At 40.4% G+C, this 20,594-nt stretch overlaps 2 protein-coding genes across 4 annotated transcripts in view; one reads left to right on the forward strand and one right to left on the reverse strand.

Moving 5' to 3' along the window:
- Positions 1 to 1,406: 1,406 nt before the first annotated feature.
- Phf11 (PHD finger protein 11) lies at positions 1,407 to 15,447 on the forward strand (the record flags this gene model as incomplete). Its single annotated transcript, XM_090341795.1, is given in 9 exon segments — positions 1,407 to 1,499; positions 1,579 to 1,686; positions 5,308 to 5,441; positions 10,415 to 10,464; positions 11,084 to 11,145; positions 12,176 to 12,308; positions 13,102 to 13,137; positions 13,140 to 13,169; positions 14,593 to 15,447. Coding segments are annotated over 9 exon segments (798 nt in total), but the record flags the coding sequence as incomplete, so codon positions are not given.
- A 7-nt stretch (positions 15,448 to 15,454) lies between these two features.
- Rcbtb1 (RCC1 and BTB domain containing protein 1) overlaps positions 15,455 to 20,594 on the reverse strand; it is a 30,638-nt gene continuing 25,498 nt past the window's right edge. The window contains exons 11-12 of one of the 3 annotated variants that reach the window (XR_016537107.1): positions 18,402 to 18,630; positions 15,455 to 15,857 (exon numbers count right to left, since the gene is read on the reverse strand). Coding sequence is in view for 2 of the 3 variants with exons in the window: in XM_090342164.1 (XP_090198290.1) it covers positions 18,490 to 18,630 (141 nt within the window). In the remaining variant the exon portion in view is untranslated. Of the gene's footprint in view, positions 15,858 to 16,508; positions 18,631 to 20,594 lie in introns of those variants that run through there. The other 2 variants (XM_090342164.1, XM_090342163.1) reach the window with 2 other exon arrangements.

Genomic DNA, 20,594 nt, shown 5'->3' on the forward strand with positions numbered 1-20,594 from the left:
ATCTGAGGATATCATTTTCAAAGCCAGCCAGAGAAAGAAAGCCCATAAGATTCTTATCTCCAGTGAACCACCAAAAAGGAGCTCTGTGGCTCAAATGGTAGATTGCTTGCTATGAGAAAAAAAACCCTTCAAGGACAATGTGTAGGCCTGGCACAAAAATAAGACTTTTAACCACTTGCCCAGCAGGGGGTAGGGGAATAATCTCTGATACATATACAACATATAAATAAAATTGTATAAATAAGTTTTTCTACTATAAAACATTAAAGGAATGTGTATTACATGTGGGAGAAAAAATGTCAATGGATATTTGTAAAGCCAGTAGCAGCTGACAGACTGGGGAAGGCTGTCTCTAAACTGGCCTACAGGTGAGAATCTTCCTTCCAGCAGCTGGCTTGTGGCTCCTTCCCTTTCTTCCCAGCTCCTCTTCACTTTCCTTTCCTTTCCTTCCATTTATCTCCTAAGAAAATAATTCTCTGCTTTCATGTATTTTTGCCTCCTTACTAATCATATTATTAAAGTAAAGCACATTTAAGGCTGGAGGTGTGCCTAATGGGAGGCACTACATCTGCCTAACAAGTCTTTGGAGAGTTTTTTTTTTTGTGTGTGTTGTTGTTTGTGGTCCCTTAGCTTCATTTTTCTCAAGGCTACCTACCACTCTACCACTTGAACCACAGCTCTGCTTCCTGCTTTTTCTGTGATTAATTGGAGATAAGAGGGTCATGGACTTTTCTGCCCAGGCTGGCTTTGAACCATGATCCTCAGATCTCAGCTTTCTGAGTACATAGGATTATACGCGTAAGCTACTAGCACCCAACACACCAAAGCATTTTAAGGAAAGCACATGTAACTTGCCATGGTGGCTCATACCTGTAATTCTAGCTACTTAGGAGGCTGAGATCTAAAGATGGAGGTTCAGAACAGCTTGGGCACTACAAATCCATGAGACTTGTCTACAATTTATCATTAGAAAATGGGAAGTGGGTCTATGTCTCAAGGGTAGGGCAGTAGCCTTGAGCTGAAGAGCTCAGGTACCACGCCCAGGCCCAGAGTTCAAGCCCCATGACCCACCAAAAAAAAAAAAAAAGGGGGGGGAGCAGGAGTTTTGCGAAGTAGTAGAGTGATTGCCTAGCATGCACGAACACTCAGGTTCAATTCCTTGGTACCACATACATAGAAAACCCAGAAGTAGTGCTGTGGCTCAAGTAGTAGAACTCTAGCTTTGAGGAAAAAGCTCAAGGACAGCACTCAGGGTCTGAGTTCAAGCTCTAGAACTAGCACCAAAAGAAAAAAAATAATCCTCATTTCCAACCTTTGCTTTTCTTTCTTTACAGACTGGCTTGCTCTGACTATAACTTCAGCTATTGCTCAGAGCCTATGCCACTTTCCTAGAATAGGGAATCTAAGTGGCAAACCTTGCAATCAGGGTCTGCCTGGGTCTGATCTGTCCCTACACTCTGAAGTGCTCACTCTTCTTCCCCAGTCGTCTTCCATTCCTGGTAAGTACTGCTTGGTAGTATTTTCCAGATTTTGGTTTTCCGTATTATTTTATACCTACTCTGGATGTTCTATCTGCAGCTATACCCTTCAGCACTTGTGGGATGTGAGGATCGTGATCCAATTAGTGCTGATAGAAATTTTGATGTGGAATCAGTAAAGAAAGAAATCCAGAGAGGAAGAAAGTTGGTAAGTAGAAATGATGTCATTACTCATACACATGACTGTCTGAGTCCCAGGAGCACATTCAAAAGTAAGTATGAGAAGCTAGAGGTGGAGAAGCATCCTGGAGAGCTGAACAAAAGTAGGACTATTGGAAACTTTCAGAAATGAAGTTCAAGTGGACATTGACTATGTTAACATAAACTACCACACATCTTATCCTCAAAGTACTAGAGTGGAGGAGTTAGAATGTGTTTGGGTATAACTGGTAGAAATCCCAACTCAGACTGGTTTTATTTATTTATTTTTTTAAAAAAGAGGCGTATTTTCCCACTTCATCAGGAAACACCAGCTTCAGTGGCTTGATGTTATCAGGGACTCTGGTTCTGCCTCCAGTCCCTAATGTAAGCTGTCACCCTTGCAGGTCTTCAGGTAGCAACTGGAACATTTAAGTTCTCTTGTCATAGCCAGCACCAGTCAGGTCATCTGCAAAAATGGAGTCAAAGGCCTTTTGGAGTGTGATTTGGTTGCTCCCCTTCTTTGCACTAGTTGTGGGAAGTAAGCATAACTAGTCAGGATCACCCATTGGAGCTCAGGTCATAAAAGGGCTATCCAGGAAGAAAGAGGGTTTACCAAAGAAAGGGTTTTCCTCTGGTCATAGATTAATGAACAGGAAAAGTGTGAGTGCCCTGTGCCCTGATCACAACCTCGGTGAAGTCTGTGACCAGGGATAAACATTTAAGTAGTTGTTGCAAGGTCTGTAGTGTCCTGTGACAACTCCTCCTCTAAATAGCACATAGAGCTCAACTGAGAGATGTGTTTCTTATTATTAGCCATGGGACTTGAACTCGGGGCTTGAGTGCTGTCCCTGAGCTCAAGGCCAGCACTTTGCACTTTAAGCCACAACACTACCTCTAGTTTTCTGATGGTTAATTGGAGATAAAAGAGTCTCACAGACTTTGCTGCTTGAACTGGCTTCAAACTGTGATCCTCAGAAGGCATCCTCCTGAGTAGCTAGGATTACAGGTGTGAACCACCTGTGCCCAGCTGAGAGATAATTTTTTAGGTCCTTTATGAATTAATTGGATTTGAGGGGTCAAGTAGATACAATTTTAAACGCAGGCTGCAGAATGACAACAATTGACTAGAGGTCTAAGTTCAGAAAGTGGATATGCCTCAGGGGTAATGCACCTTTCCCACTGGGAAGCTTGGGGACACATTGGAAGTGGAGGATGGAGCAAAGGATGTGAAGTCCCTGAAATAATGTTTACCCATGTGTTCACAAGTGTGTCTGAGCCTGTGGTATATGTGGCCAGACATGGTGTGCCCCCAGGGGCAAGGCAAGTCCCTCTGCTCCTCAGAAGTTTGAATTTCTGGGTGAAGGGAATTCTATTTTAAAGTGTTGAATTGTGCTGACAAACTGCCCCCTGGGAAAGGAGCCAATTTTGCTTCTGTACACAGTGAGTGGAGGTGTGCTTGCCCGTGACAGGAATGAGTATCTCTGCTCTTCTTATTTGCCCAGCTTCTTGACATAAGAGATTGACAGTGTCTGTGCAGCCTGCCACAGCAGCTCACCAGCGTTCTGCATTGGGATCCCCCATCCCAGGCCTGCCCACAGACCTCCTCCAGACACCATTCTCCTTCTCCCTCCACCCACATGCTCCACTTTCTCACCCACAGGGCGGAACCCAGCCCTGGGCACCCCCACCTGGCTATGGTCAGGTGAACCTCACAATGTGCTGACTGAAGTATGGCTCACAGTCACCCCCAGCAGGGCCTTTCCTGCTCCCAGGAATGTTTGTTTTACCTCCACATAAACCTTTCTACAGGCTCTCATCTCCCATAAAATTCTCCAAGCCCCAAGCTAATGCCTGTGCTTTTTAACTTCTCAGCTGTATTCATCCTAATACCCATACCCTACAGTTTGAACTACCCATCCACTTGGAAACACTCCATATCTTCTTTATATCTTCTGGTTTCCTGTCTCCCTTAGACAACCTGCCTTTATCTTTTCTCTTTTTCTTTTTTTGTGGATCATGGAACTTGAACTCGGCCTGGGCGCTGTCCCTGAGCTCTTCAACTCAAGGATACCACCCTACCTTTGAGCCAAGCCCCAGTTCCCGTTTTCTAGAGGTTAACTGGAAATAAGAGTCTCAGGTCCTTTTTGCCTGGGCTGGCTTTGAACTTTGATCCTCAGATCTCAGCCTCCTGAGTAGCTAGGATTACAGGTGTGAGCCACTGCATCCAGCCTTCTTTATCTTTTTTTGTTGTTGTTGTTGTTGGAAAGCTTATTATTTAAAACAAACAAAACCCTATACTGTTGTTTTTTTAACAATTTACATTCGCCTTTTAAAACATTTAATATTAAAACCATAGTGTGTCTTTAATACCATACTTTTTTCCTCTTTAATAAAAATCCTAATAGTTTTTAAAGCTTATTTATTTGCTTTGTTTTATAAGATCTTTCATCCATATATTAATACATGCACTGGGAGGTAGCAGTCTAACCTTTTCTCTCTGTGTACTATTCAGTCATGTCTCAAATTAAAATACTGTTCTTCTATGCTACCTTGGAATTCTGTGCTACTTTGTCTTAGATTTTTCTCACTTACCTTTCAGTCTTTGTATGTGTGCTTGTGCTCACACTGGGATATTATGCGAGTTGTCTGTCTGGAAGGTGTTTTCATGCCTGCCCCCCCCCCCCATCACTGAGCCAGAGTGTGGTGCTAGTTATCCTTGGTCACAGCTGGGTATTCTAAACCAGCTAAGTTTCTGTGGCTAGATACTGCCTAACCATCTCCATACGACCTTCATATATAAAATACCTGACAAATAAAAGAAAGGGATCAAAAAAAACACTTCTTAACTCATTTATGGTGTCATATTATTTGTTTTGGGCCCCTGGACCCTCTCCAGTAAATTCCCTTTGCTTCATCTCAAATTATCCTCAACATAGGACAGTCATTATACCAGCAGAGCCTGAGTTTACGGGGAGTGGGGGTGACTGCAGGGTCATGAAGCTCTTACACGGGGCACAAGCCATTGCTGCTCTTGCCGTGGCTTAGTATCCCAGCAGGACCCTTGCCTAGAACTGGAGAAGTTTGCCAAAGAGATTCTTAGAAATCTCTTTGAAAATGGGGTTTTCTTTTTTTCGCCAGTCCCGGGCTTGCACTGTCCTTGGGTTTTCTCGAGGCTAGCGCTCTACCACTTGAGCCACAGCACCACTTCTGGCTTTTCTGTGTATGTGGTACCAAGGAATTGAACCCAGGTCTTTGTGCATGTTAGGCAAGCCCCGCTACCACTAGGCCAAACTCCCAGCCCAGTATTGTTTTCTGAAACAAAATATTTTGTTCTTAATGAGATCATTACAAAATGGTCAATGCCAGACATTCTATTTAGCTAAGGTTTTGTTGAAATGCATGGTCAAATATAAGACATGACATCCTGCATTAAGGGTAGAATTTTGCTGATAATGTCCAGAATTTTAAAAAAAAGAAAAAAAGAAAGTGGGGCGCGGGGGACGGGGTGAGGCTGCTGGTTTAAATAACACTTAGTGATGACTTTCCAGTTTAACAAGAATTAAAAATAAGGGGCTGGGAGTTTGGACTAGATTGGACAGATTTTACTGTTTTTTTTTTTTTTCTGTAGAAATGCACGTTTTGTGGTAAAAGAGGAGCCACTGTGGGGTGCGATTTAAAATCCTGTGCCAAGAATTACCACTTTTTCTGTGCCAAGATGGATGATGCATTTCCACAAGCTAATGGAGCTCAAGGAACATACAAGTATGTAATACAACCACTTTAAAACTACTTTTGAGGGATTGGAATAGGAATGTTAAAAGATGTGTGTGTGTCTGTGTCTGTGTCTGTTAGTCTGTAAGAACTGGACTTGAACTCCGCTTTGGGCTCTCACTTGACTTTTTGTGCTCATGCTGTCACTCTACCACTTGAATGCCCCCCAGTTCTAGTTTTTTTTATAGTTAGTTGGAGATAAAGAGTACCTCAGATTTGTCTACCTGGACTAGCTTCAAACAACAATTCTCACACCTCTGCCTCCTGAGTAGCAGCTAGGATTATAGGTGTGAGCCAGGAGTGCCCAAGGACAGGAAACCTTTTATAGCTTAATTGTGTAAATGGTTTTCAGTGAGAAGGTTCCATTTAGGAACCCAACTTCACACCACCTCTCAATACCTCAGGAAGAAAATAGTGCAAGGTTGTGTTTTGCTTCTGAAAACTTCCCTGCATCCTATCCTTCCATAACAGTATGAATCTATGGGGTAAAACAAAAGTTCTGGAGGGTCAAGCCTTTCTTATCTGCAACTGAAAGGTCTTCACTTTCTTTGCAGAGCCACTGGCTCTTCCTGTACCCCTCCCATCTTATGTGTGAAGTAGGTATGATGGCAATAAACAGCCACTTAAAAAAAAAAAACATTATTCTTACAGCAACCTGCTGAGTAATAGGATTGCTATTAGGAAAGTGTGTGTGTATATGTGTCTGTCTGTCTGTCTGTGTTCTAGGCTTGAACTCTGGGCCTAGGCTCTGTCCTGGAGTTTCTGTTCAAGGTTGGCACTCTACCACTTAAGCCACAGCTTTAAAGAATTTATTAACATTGATTTTTACATCATGTTTTAAATGACAAGTTTAACAAACAAGTGTTCAAGGAGGGAATCTGTATTTACAATCACTGGGACTTAGTATTTAGAACTTAACCAAAATTAGGCTAAGGGTTTGTATGTCATAGAAACATATTAATTTAAGAAATAAAACATTATGTCTATAGAGTCATAGGTTTTTATGTCTATATAGTTATGTTTATATTTCCATTACCATGTCCATAGCTTTGGGTATGCAGTATTGAGTCCTCGCTCTTGTACTCTTTGGATTTAATAGCCATACATTAAGAATACCATGCGCCTTTTGTTCCTTAGGTCTTGTCTCATTCAACATGATTCGCTCTAGATTCATCCATTTCCCTGAGAATGCCATTATTTTATCTTGTCTGTTGGCTATGTAGAATTCCATTGTGTATATATACCACATTTTCTGTATCCATTCATCTGCAGTAGGGCATCTGCATTATTTCCATCGCCTGGCTATTGTGAATAGTGCAGAGATGAACATAGCTGAGCAGGTGTCCTTATAATATCTTGGGTCATGATGTTTAGGATAGATGCCCAGAAGTGGTATGGCGGGATCGTAGGGAAGGTCTATTTTCAGTTCTTTAAGAAACCTCCACACTGCTTTCCAGAGTGGCTGAACTAGTCTACATTCCCACCAGCAGTGTAGTAGGGTTCCTTTTTCTCCACAACCCCGCCAGCAACTGTCATTGTCTGAGTTCAAAATCTTGGCCATTCTTGTTGGGGTAAGGTGGTATCTTAGGGTTGTTTTTATTTGCATTTCCTTTATGACCATGGATGATGAACATTTTCTCAGCTTTTTGGTGATCAACAGAAGATAGGAGTCTCAGGGCATTTCCTTTCTGGGCTTACTTAACTGTGGTCCTCAGATCTCAGCCCTAAGTAGCTAAGATTACAGGCATGAACTAATAGAGGGTAGCAAGAGTATTTTTTAAAATATGATTTGCACACAATTCTTAAAATTCTGGGCCTGGCAAAAAAAAAAAATTCAGAAATGGAACTTTCCTGTGTTGGGTGTATATCTCTGTATCCAAGTGCTCCAGGTACTAACTTATTCTAATTAACTAGTTTAAATAACTTTTTTGCCAGGCATATTCTAAGTGTTATGCAAATGTTAATCCTCATAGCAGTTCACAGATGAAGATTCTATTATGCTCAGCATAGACTGAGGCCCTGAACCAGTAACTTGTCCTCGGGTCTCACAGTTGATGAGTGGCAGTGACTCTGCACATCATCTCTAGGCTTGGCCTATTTGTACAACAGTACAAAGAAAATTTTAAGTTAATTTTGAATCAGATTTTGAGCAAGTCCTTTAATATCTTGTTGCTTAGGATAATAGAAAAGTATGTAAATATGTTAACTTTTTTCTGGCCAGGCCTGGAGTTGACCTCATGGCCTGGACACTGGTCCCTGAGCCTCCTTTGCTCAAGGCTAGTACTCTACCACTTGAGCCACAGCGCTACATCTGTCTTCTTTCGTTAATATGGTACTGAGGAATCAAACCCAGGGCTTCATGCATGCTAAACAAGCACTCTATCCCTATCACTAAGCCACATTCCCAGCCCCTGTTAACTTTGTACTGCATTTTTTTTAAGGAGTGGGGACAATACTGTAGTTGGAACTCAGGGTCCCTAGTACTGTGATTTGAACTGAGGGTCCCTTGCTTGGTGGGCAAAAAGCTCTACTGCTCAGCCATGTCTCTAGTCCTTTTGCTGCATTGGTTATTTTTAAGACGGAGTTGCTTCCTGCCCAGGCTTGTCTGGACTAAGATCCTCCTGTTTGATGCTTCTCCTATAGCAGGATTGATAAACACATACCACTTGCCCAGCTTATTCCTCCGAGAGATAAGACTAAAGAACTTTTTGCCGGAGCTGGCCAAGAACTGTAATCCTGATCTGATATTCCCAGTTAGCTAAGATTACAGGCACCATCCATCATACTCAGATTTCATTTTTTATATTGTTTGCTAAATCAATGGGCTGTTACACTGTCACAATCTCACTTTTTATTTACCTTCACAAGTTCATTTTACTATAACTTGTACAATGACTTAACAAAATATTGAGAATGAACCTGCTGTATCTTTGTTAGAAAAATATACTAATCATATATTGGAACTACCACAATGGAATTAAACTTGGGATTGCCTGCCATACATAAGACCCCTGGTTGGTGCTGTAAGAGACTGAAATGGTAACTTTTGAGGACCAGAAACAACCAGGCATGGCAGGACAGGAGTCTGGGTTTGTGAAAGGAGTTAGATCTTGAATTAAGAACTGTTGGTATGGGGTGAGGAGGGGAGGGGGAGCCACGGTGGTTCATCTTAGTATTTTTTGCACTTTTTTTGGCTACTAAGGTTTGAACTGAAGACTTCATACTGCTAGGTAGGCTTGATCTGTTTGTGTTTTCAATTCAACATTTTTTTTATGAAGACAACTCATGAATCTGTCATGCTTTCATCATTCTCCATCTCTCCTAATCCTACCTCTTCACAATCCTGGTTTCCATTTTCACATATGGACATTGAACATTAATGCCTGCATTCTCCTTCCTTCATTTATCTACCCCCTTTACTTTGGCCTCATACCTCACCATATACCCCAAGTTCCTGCTTCCTAGTATTCATTCTGTTGACTCTTTAGCATATATATGCATATGACTCTGTATTAGGTTTAAATATATAATTTAGATCTAACGTCTAGGGAAAACAATGTATTTTGTGTGAGCATGACTGGACTGAATTCTTTCCAGGTCTATCCATTTCTGTTACATGAGTCAAATTGTGTGTGTGTGTGACATTGTTGGGCATCTGGGCTGTTTCTGTATCTTGTGTATGGTGAGTAGCAGCAGTGCACATGGTGGCGCTGGTATTTTTTCTGGATCCTAACCTTTTGGATAGATTCCTACGAGTTCTCTCTCTGGATCATAGGGTAGTTACCATGTTGAGTTTTTTTCAGGCATCTCCAAACTTCCTTTCCCAATGGTTTACACTAGTTTACATTCACACCAATAGTGCATTAGGGCTCCCCGTTTTGCTCTGTTCTTGCTTTCTGCATCAGTCTATGTTAGAAATCCCATCATGGCTAGGATAACACACATATCTAGCATGTCTAGCTCTTGAATGAGAAGAAGTCTCATGGTTATAGTCCTACAAATCTCAGCCTCACAAGCAGCCAGGATTACAGGTGTTAGCAAATGACAAGGCTCAGAGGTCACAGGGGCAAAAAGGTCACAGGTGCAAAGAAGGCAAATAGTTTTGGTTGGGAATCACTGAGAAGGTGCATGGCAGAGTAGGCATTATCTATGTTCCCATAGGTGAAGAGCACACTGCATTGTTTTGTCATACTGGGGCTTGAACTTAGGCTCCTGAACTTGACCCATGCTCTACTGCTTGAGACATATGCCCAGTCTCTCTTTTTTACATGTTCATTGAGATAGGGTTTCATAGTTTTGCCCAGGCAGGCCTTGGACTACTGGACCAAGATCCTCCTATCTTCACCTCCCAAGTCCACTTACACTTAGAGGCATTTGACTACACAAAGACAAAGTCCAACTACTATACAGGAACTAGTAATGTCCCTGTATAGTAGTATTACTAGTTCCTATATAGTAGTAATTTTTTTTTTTTTTTTTGCCAGTCCTGGGCTTGAGCTCAGGGCCTGAGCACTGTCCTTGGACTTTCTCAAGGCTAGAGCTCTACCACTTGAGCCTCAGCACCACCTCTGGCTTTTTTTCTATGTATGTGGTACCGAGGAATCGAACCAGGGTCTTCGTGCATGCTAGGCAAGCACTCAACCACTAGGCCAAACTCCTGGCCCAGTAGTAAATTTGTATATATGAACTAGTAATATTTACTCGGGATTCACACTTTCAGAGAACAATCATCTCTCTAAGGTTCAGAAGGCATACAAGACATCTGATAGCCTCACCTGCCCTTGATAACATGCACCTGTAATCTCAACACTCAAGGAAGCTGAGGCAGAAAGATCATAGGTTCAAGGTCAGCCTAAGCTACATAATGACACCCTGTCTCAAAAAGAAAATTTTTTAAATTGAAAAACAGGTACCTTTTTAAAGACATCTGAAAATTGAGCTCTTTTTTGAAATTATGATTTCAGGGTGTTCTGCCAACAACATGCTCTGAAACCATCCACCATCACTCAAAGTGGTAAGTTGCTAAAATTTCCTATCATGGTTTAAAGAAATGGTTTTATTTCTTAGCATTGTTAGTTAAGATATAGTTTTTAGCCACGTGCCAGCTACTCAAGAGGCTGAGATCTAAAGACTGTGGTTGCGGTACCAAGCCAGCCTGGGCAGGAAGTCCATGAGGCTCATTAACCACCAAAAAGCCACAAGTGGAGCTGTGACTGGGGAAGAGATAAATTATCAGCCTTGAGTAGAAAAGCTTAGGGACAGGCTCCGGCCTTGAGTTCGGGCCCCATGACTGGTACCAAAACAAGCCAGAAGTAAAGTGTTGTAACAACCTCTGTTTTGTTTGTTTTTGTAGGTCATGGGGCTTGAACTGTGAGCCTAGGCGCTGTCCCTGAGCTCTTCAGTTCAGTCTACTGCCCTACCCCTGGAGCCAAAGTGCCACTTTCGGTTTTCTAGTGGTTAATTGGAGATGAGTCTCATAATCTTTAGTGCCCAGGCTGGCTTTGAACCATGATCCTCAGATCTCGGCCTGAGTAGCTAGGATTACAGGTGTGAGCCACCCTACCCAGCCTGTTTTATATTTTATGTAAATAATCCCTTTTACTGTCCCAACTCAAGATGATTTCTATTTTTAGCTAATCATTCAAGAACAAAAAGAGGAAAGAAGAAATGTCACTCAACAGTCATTCATATAGTGGTAATGTGACTTCGTTTTCTTATGGCTGTAAATTCAATCCTTGCATTTCTGAACAGGTAGACACTGAAGTAGACAGCCTGGTGCCTGCACCTGACCTTGCAGCTGCTCCAGTCCTATTCAGGCTGAGGATGTGGGGAGCCTCCTCACAAGCTCATTCATTTTCTCTGATGTATAAGGTATATTATTTGAAATCCCCAATATTTTCATATATTAGCTCATATAAGCCAGAAACCTCCACCTTGTGCTGTATGAGACATTTCTTGGCATGTGTAGCATGTGCCAGGATTACTTGAGTCTAGGAGTTCAAGGCATGACCCCCTCCCATTTCAGAAATGAGATGTTGCTCAAATGCCTCCTGATAAGAAATGTCATAGTATTAATAATGTCAACAGTAAAATCAATGTAATCTTGGTTTTTCTTTCCTATTAGCCCCTGTGACAATGAATGGATTCAAAAGAGAAATGAATGAAGAGTCCAGCAGCCACACAGATTTGCTCAGTGACAGCTATAACAAACATGGCATCCAGCGCTTGTAAAACTATTCACCTGTGTATTTCAAAGTTGGTTTTCTGCTTTATCTTCTAGGTGTGTAGTAATTAATAGTGTAAGTGTATGGACCCTATCAGAGAACCTGGGCAGGATGATTCATTGCAACTCAGTATGTGCAGCTGTCCTTAATAACGGTGTCCTTAATAACCTGAGTTGCCTGAGTTCAGGGCAGTGAAGACGGTTTGTGCCATCAGAGGCCCAGCGTGGCTCCATAGTTAAAGCAAATATTCCATGATATGAAACCAGCAAGGGCTGTTGTCTCAAGACTTGAAACTAATTTTAGAGAATCCTTTTAATTCATATATTGTAAACCACAAACAGTCTTATTTCTAATGGGAGTGCACGTACTAGAAAAGGCAAAGAGAGTGTTTTTTGTGCTAGTCAATGGATTATGTTCATCTACCAATGGACAAAGTGAAAAAGTAATCAAGAAGGAATGTGAGTAGCAGACCATTTCCTTATAAAAATGTTTCCCTCATAGATGCACTCTCCAAAGTTCATTTTCTTAAAAAATGTGAAGGAAGCAGGACTCCTTAATGACTTATTAGAAGAAATACTGGACAAACTTCATGTCATTCAAGAAAAGTTCATGGATAAAACCACTTCTGAATCAGGGACTGAAAACCAGATTTCTAAGATACACCATCTCATTCTTCAACAGGATGTCAACTCGCAAGCTCAGCAGGTTAGCCACAACACTCAACCCCAGAGGAGCACACAGATGAGTGGGTTTCTGGAGCTGGATTCAGCCACCCATAGCTCTACTCAGCCCTGTGCCCTTGCTGTTGACCCATGTTAAGTTACTTTTGAGATGACTCAAATGTTATTCCTTAACAAAGTATCTTTTAATAAATGTTATAGAAAAGTTTGATTTCAGTACAAACTTAAACTCTTGAGAATTGGAAGTTCTACTTACAGTACATAAGCCAGGCATAGTAGTACACACTGTAGTCCTAGCTACTTGGAAGGTATAGATGGACAGAATTAAGGTTCAATTCAGCCAAAAAAGTGAGACCCTTCTTTCCCCCATATCAGCAAACAAGCCAAGTATCGTGGTACATACTTATAATCCTAGCTGCACAGGATATGTAGATGGGAGGATAGCAGTTCAAGGCTGGCCCTGACTTCAAACCCTATAGCTATATATACTGTATGAACTTAACAGCCTGTATTCTATACAACAAAACCAAAAAACTAAGACTCTTTCCAAGACTTCATTTATCCTTTTATTTTCTGAGTAACAGCACTTGTGAAACTTCCATGTGCCTCTAAATCTACACAAGACAGTCCCTCTCCGCCCCATTGCTGTAGCATCTGCCCTCTTGTCTGCACCTTCCACATTTGGGTTCTTGACATTCCTGCCTACTCCATTTACATGAAAGTTAATACTGAAAATGTTCTTCCTCTAGACTGAAGAAATTGGGACTTCACTTTTGGATTGTAGACTGAAGACACATTTGTGAATCTGCAAGCAGGTACAGCATAATGCTACAGGTGATAAAATTAAATCACTTTAGAATGTTCTTAAAGCCTATTATGAAAACAGACACATAGAAGGAAAAACGGAGGGGGGGGGATGAACAGGCACACAGAGGAAGCAGCAGTCACTTGCATGCTAGGCAACCACTCCACCACTAGGCCAAATTCCTGGACTCAACTGCACTACTTTTTGCATGATTTTTTTTTTAAAACTGTCAATTGTGGTGCTTGAACTCTGGGCCCCGAACTCTTCAGCTCAAGGCTGGCACTCTAACATTTAATAGTGCCAGGCATGATAATAAATGGATGTTATTTTATAGAAAATGTAAAGATTGTAATTCTGACCTGACTTTTCTCAAAGCTGCCACACACACCCGGACAGTTATTGGAGACAGCATCTTTAACCCAGGCTGTGATTACAGGTATCTGAACACACTACACCTGGTGTGTAGATTTTGGTAAACAGCCTTAGAACTCTTCCAAATAGCATTATTTTGTAAGGGACTGAAAGGAAAATGACTCGTTTTAGGAGCATGTAACACACTTGGTAGACGTGTTTGGTGGTAGTGTGAGACACCAAGAAACACTAGATAACCAGCTCACTTCTCAGTTAATACAAATGCATGAACATCTATAATGTTTCTCACTATTTTGAAGCTTTAAAACCACTGCCAGGTATCGCTTAAGTGGTGGAACAGAAGCCTTGAGCACAAAAATGTTCAGGGATGGTGTTCAAGCCTCAGTAGCAGCTACACTGCCACTGAGTTAGTCATGCCTGAAGCCTAATTACCAGTATTTTTTTTTTACTAGATTCCTACAGTGCAAGCCTTTGTTTCTAAACACTTAAGAAGTGCTTGTGTAACATCAGATGCATGTTTTTTTTTTTTTTTTTCTAGTCCTAGGGCTTGAACTCTGTCCCTAAGCTTCTTTCACTCAAGGCTAGCACTCTACCACTTAGAAAAACCTGGAAGTGGCACTGTGGCTCTGAGTAATTTATTGGAGATAAGAGTCTTGTGAACTGCCTGGGCTAGCTTCAAACTGTGATCCTATAATCTTGGCCTCCTGAGTAGCTAGAACTACAGGCTTGAGCCATCAGTGCCCAGCTTCCAATACATATTTACTACATTTACGAAGATCCTTAATATGCCCATTCTCTACAACTATCTCAAGTAGACAAAAATGATTTGTTCTTCTGCTATGAATGCAGACCAAACCTTAGCTTTACTAGCTTTGCGTGATGAATGCTTGAATTCCATGCAAATAGGGAAAGCAAAGACACAAGGTACTATCTCCCATTCACAAGACACTAATTGTCTTATTATGGGAACAAGCATCTTTGTAAGTAAGAGGTGAGACAACTCATGATTTCTAACTAAACTACTGAAGAATCTTAAGTGGCTGTATTTCTTCTTACCAAAGCAGTAGAAAATAAAATCCATGAAGCTGAAGAAAAACGGCAGCAGCTGAAGGAGATTAAAGTTCTACAGGACTTAAAGCAAAACTTGTGCTCTTTTCAAGAAAATAAAGACCTCAGGTCAAGTTCTACTTCAGTATCATCCCTGTGTCCCTAAGGATCATCCAAGCGCAAATTAAGAGGTGACACCACCAACAGGCCAGATACTAGAAACTAGCCTGTGAAAGCCACAGCACTGTAGGAGTGGGCCCTAATTCTTCTGAGCCTCAGACTGTGATTCCCTTTGTCTCCCTTATCCACTAATCCACTGATTGACAGTTCCTGTCTGACTGAATGTCATGTCACTTCTACCTCTTCTCCAATGGCAAGCTTCTCTTCCACCCTTTATACTTAAAATCCTGTGAGACTTCCTGCTAGTGCTCTCCCCTCCCCCCCACCCCACCCCCATTTCTTGTCAAGTGTTAACTTTCTTTGTTCTCTGCTTCTTCCATACTGACTCAAGAAAAGTAGAGGCAGAGATCAGAAGGATTGGTACTCAAGGCCAGGAAAAAAATTTGTCAGACCATATTTCAAACAATGGCAAGCTGAGTGTGATATATAAATGGGAATGGGATCAAGATCCAAATGAGCCTGGGTAAAATGCAAGGCCCTATTTAAAAAATAAAGTATAAGGGCTGAGTGGTGTGGCTGAAGTCATAGAGCACCTGCCTAGCAAGCTCTCAGTTCAAACTCCATTACCACCATGAAAAAAAAAATACAACCAGTTACATTGAAGGTGATGTATTTTTCTCACCACATCATTACTCCTGCACCACACCTGCACCCAGCTGATCCTTTTTCTTGACAGTATTTTGCTACCACTTTCTTGACAGTATTTTGCTACCACATTCTAAGAGTTCAAGATTATTAGCCTTCAGATGTAGTAAATCTGAGCATACTATTTTACTTAAATCTGAGCATACTATTTTACTTATATATCAGATTTATCTGACTATATGTCAGTCTTTTTAACTGAATAAGAACTGTACTATTTTACTTGTTAAACCAAATTTACCTGCCTCCATGTCAGTCTTTTTTAGCTTAGTAAGAAGAACATCAATGGGAAAGTTGTCAACCTAACAAGACACAGTTCAGATTATTCGACCCATATCACCACCAACCTGACTTCACATCTCTATTTTACCACAGTCCTCTGCTTCACACTTAGGTTCTATGTGTCACAATAGTTTGAGCCAAGTCCCAGCATGGTGTCCAGTCTGATGTGTAATATCTGTTGAAGATGGAAAAAACATTTCTGGTGTAACGGCAGCCCAAGTCATTACTTCAAGGACAAAAATAGTGGGTTTTAGATTTTAAATGAAAACAATCCCTATCTGTTATCTACACTAGGCAATTTATTTTTTAGTACCTCTTAATCAGTGTCACTGCTCCCTGCCTCCCCTCCCCCAGTAACTTACATGTTTCAGGATAAAGGCTAAATTGTTATAAGTACCCCTAAAGGATTTTTTTCTGCTGTATTAGTTCAACTATACTATCTCTTAACAGAAATAATGAACTTTTATAATGTGTGTACATAAGCTGACAAGTCCATAATGAAATCTATTTATAGCATTATAGCATCATGGTAAAATATATCTAACATAAAATTACCATCTTAAAAATTAAGTGTACCAGTCAGTGACATTACACACAAACTCTTAAACACCATTAAACAGTCCGGTTTCCTTCCCACATCCTTCTTTCACCATAAATTCGGCCACTCAAGGCAAGTACCACATACAAGTAAAAACACACAGTATTTGTTTTTTCTGACTCACTTCATTAGTATAATGTCCAAGTGAATCTGTGTCATACCATGTATCAATGTCCTTCCTTTTTAAGGCTGTATACATCTAAAGGGGAAAAAACAACTCTATATGCCTGCCTTAAGATTACTTTATTAATGACATTGTAAATATAACAAATACAGCCTATATAATAGAGTATCAAACACTGTTCCAGTATGAAGTAAGTTCAAGAGTACTACATATAGGGCTACCTTAAGAAATGTAAGGACTTTGGCTTCCACTATTACATCAGATGGTGGGGGGGGTGGAATCAAGGAACAGATTGCAATTCCTGCTATGATTAAACAAAACCATTTAGAAAAATAACATTAAAAAATAGTCAAGTATTTTTGAAGGACTTGTTCTCTTTTTTACCATACATACTCATACAAATTAGTAATCTGAGAAGTGGTTCTTCATCTATTATTAGGAATTCAGTAAATATTTGAACAAATGAACTATATGGACATGATCTACTGTGTGCTTTTCTTAAAGTTCTTTGTAATTAAGAACAGTAAGTAAACATCCTGAAGTTCTCACTTTATTCAAGACCATAAGCCTCCAGTGATTATTATAAACACTAAACATAACCAAGTTAATATGCATTCATCATCCTAGTAAGAAAAACCGTAATGCAGAACTAATTCTAAAATTAAGAGTTATTGGGCCTCGGTCATTTGTGATATGATCAAGAAAAGGGGACTGAAACTTTGAGATTTATATCTCAAACAATCAAGTGTTATCATGGGGACCGATATACCACCCTACCAAATAGATGTTTTAATAAAACACTGCTAAAGACAGCAGCCATAGCATATTTGCTCCCTCTTGTTACTGTGGTTCTAAAAACAAAGTCATAATTTGTAGTCAGACCCCTATTTTCCTGCAAAAAAGGTTAAACCGCTAAACTGTGTACCTAACACTAAAGTTTCAAATAAGTAAATCTGTGACAGAATTTAGCCTAGATAAAATAGGTATGTCCATTAAGCACTATAACAAAGTACCTTTAAGAACCACTACTAAGCCAGGCACTTGTGGCTTACGCCTCTAATCATAACTGCTCAGGAGGCTAAGATCTAAGGAAAGTCCCTGAGACTTATCTCCAACTAACCATCAAAAAACGACAAGTGGTGCTGTGGCTCAAGCGGTAGAGTACTAGCCTTGAGCAAAAAAGCTCAAGAATAGAGCCCAGACCCTGAGTGTAAGCACCCCCACCTTACCCCACCCCCCAAAAAACCTATAGAATGTAAATCTCATGGCTTAGCAGCCATGAGAGGAAGATGAGGCCACTTGATTTTGTAAGAGAAAGGTGAAGAGGGTGATTTAAATTTCAGTTCAATTTAACCTTAATGAAATAAAGTCAGATAAGTGATATTCACTTTTATCCACACAAAATTCCATTATCAATTTATCATGGATAGTTCTAAATTTACTACTCTTCTAATATGCTTAATTTTAATGTGATTAAATTCCAGCTAGCCTAGAAATTTACCTTTAATTATTTCAATTGGCCTAACTCATTAAACTCATACTCCCTTTGACATTTGTTCAAGTTTTTTTTTAAGTCATTAATTGTGAAAGCACATCAAAAAAAAAAAAAACCCACACAATCTGGACTCTTCTCTCACAAAAAGGTTCTGAGTGACAACTAAGGTGGCACTTTGCCAAGCAGACGCCATGGCTTTCTTAACTCGCCACGAGGCCTCAATGCTCATCTCACCTTTCCAAACACAACTCCTGACATCAAAGACCTAGGCTGCCTGACCCAGGGAAGCCTTTTTTCCAGTTTCAGAAGTACCTTTCATCAAAAAGGAGAACAAAAGAAGCTAAACTTTTACCATTCACAAGGTTCTAGCCCATATGCAAGAGAGGTGGCATTTAAAATACAAGTATTTGTTTACCATGGGCTCTGGAGAACCAAATATCCTTCATATATTCCTACAGAGAACAGCGTCTCGGATGTGAAAAAACCACCTGGTGGGTTTTACCTGCAGAATCTCATCACCCGTAGAGCACAAGCTGGACACATCACCCACAGTGCCCCAGAGCACTCACACAGCCCAGCAGCCTCGGGCTTCAGTTCTTAAAGGCTCCACATTTACTGGCTTTAGCAATGAACTCCTTTAGCAGGGGGCCATCCATGTGCCAAAATGCTGCGGTTTGAGTGACTTCTGTCAAATGATTGATGCAAAACTTAAAGCAGAATTCTTCTAAATCCTAGACATATACAACAAAAATAAAAACAAAAAAGAGGCTTGTGTTTATTAACTTTGATTGAATTACTTCTCTCCAAATCCCTCATCCCAACTTTCTCACCCTCCCAGAAAAAAAATGTGAAGTCATATTTTGAACAGGGCAAGCAGGAGGCCACAACTGTGTGTCTAAGCTATGAGTTCAAGGAAGACAGCTTTAAGAAACAGCAAACAAGCCAGGCATTGGTGGCTCATGCTACTCATGAGGCTAAGATCTGAGGGCTGCAGTCAGACAACGCAGAAAAAGTCTGGGTGATACTCTATTTCCAATTCAAGTACTAAACAGCTGAAAATAACACTGTGGATCAGAGTAGGAGCCTACAGCCTCGAACACAAAAGCGCAAGGGTAATGCCCCAGCCTTAAGTACCAATTCTAGGCAGGACCAGCACAAAAAGGAAACAGAACACATTAAGATTTATGCTCCCATGGTGAATTTAACTGTAACCCCTCTATATATTAACCCTGATAATAAAAAATAAAATAAAAAAATAAGATTTATGCTCCCAAAACTATTTTCACGTGTTTCTAATTTAAAGACTTCATTTATAAAGCCCCAAAGAACACAATGTAACTGCCAGCACACCAAATCCTCAGTCAACCCCACAGAAGTACACATAGAATGTAGTTTTTTATTCAAACAATATAGTCATAACTACCAACATTGAAATATAAAGTGGGTATGTTCCAGTGGTAAACCAAACTATTCAGAAATCAATTTCTGCTAATGCTTTTCACCCCCTAAAAATCCTAACATTTGTACCTGAAAATTTTGGAAGAAGCTGGTGGCTCACATCTATAATCCTAGCTACTAAGGAGATTCAGATCTGGTTCAAAGTCAGAAGAAAGTTTGTGAGATGCTCATTTCTAATTTAAACACCAGAAAATCAGTTGTGTAGAGTGCTAACCTTGCACAAAAAAGCTCAGGGACAGTGCCTAGACCTGAACTAAAGCCCCAAGATGGACAAGAAAAAAAAAAAAAAAGAGGATGGAACAACATGTTAAATCAATTGATATGCACCTGAATTGTTCATGAAGACTAATATATGAGTCAAATAAAAGCTCTCAATAAAAATGACTCATTTTTTGTTAAGTTGGCCAGCTATAATGTTATACACTGAAGATGAAAGCTCAGAGGTCTACCAAATTAAGAATGTTCAACAGTAGTCTTGGCTTTTTATATTTCCAACTACCAAGGTAGGAATTGTATACAAAAAAGGGGAAGGTTTCATGCAACTGCAGAGATGATCTTATAAAACAATCATTTCCTCATTGCCAAGTTCTCTGAGCCTGGCTGAAAGATGCACTGAAATTGGGAAATACACCCAGATATTTAACATTAAAAGAAAACCCATAGCTAATAGGTATTAGCCAGCTACTACTAGAGCTGTTTTCTAGTCCATTCAAAGTGCATTTAAAATGTTAATATAGCTAGGTGCTAGAAGCTCCCACCTATAATCCTGGCTACTTAGGAGTCTGAGAGCTGAAGATCATAGTTCAAAGCCAGCCTTGACAGGAACATCCTTGAGACTCTTATTTCCAAAAAGACAGAAGTGGAGCTATGGCTCCACTGGTAAAGTGCTAGCCATGAGGAAACAAGCCAAAGGGTAGTGTCCAGGCTGAGTTGAAGACACAGGACCATATCAGACCAAAAAAAAAAAAAAAAAAAAAAAAGGTTAATATGCAGGATCCACATTTTTTAATCAGATTCTCAGTTGACTATGTAGAGCTCAATGCTGTCTGTGTCTCACTACAATGTAAAGCTACATAAAATATTACCTATAAGACAGTTATTCAAGAAACAACACTGGGGGTCAGGAGCACAGCTTAAGTGGTAGAATGCACAAAGCCCTGGATTTAATTCCTAGGTCCGACATACATAGAAAAAGCCAGAAGAGGTATTGTGGTTCAAGTGGCAGAGCACTAGACTT

Source organism: Megascapheus bottae, chromosome 11 (assembly GCF_031878675.1).
Source record: "Megascapheus bottae isolate mThoBot1 chromosome 11, mThoBot2.hap1, whole genome shotgun sequence".
NCBI classification, from domain to species: Eukaryota; Metazoa; Chordata; class Mammalia; order Rodentia; family Geomyidae; genus Megascapheus; species Megascapheus bottae.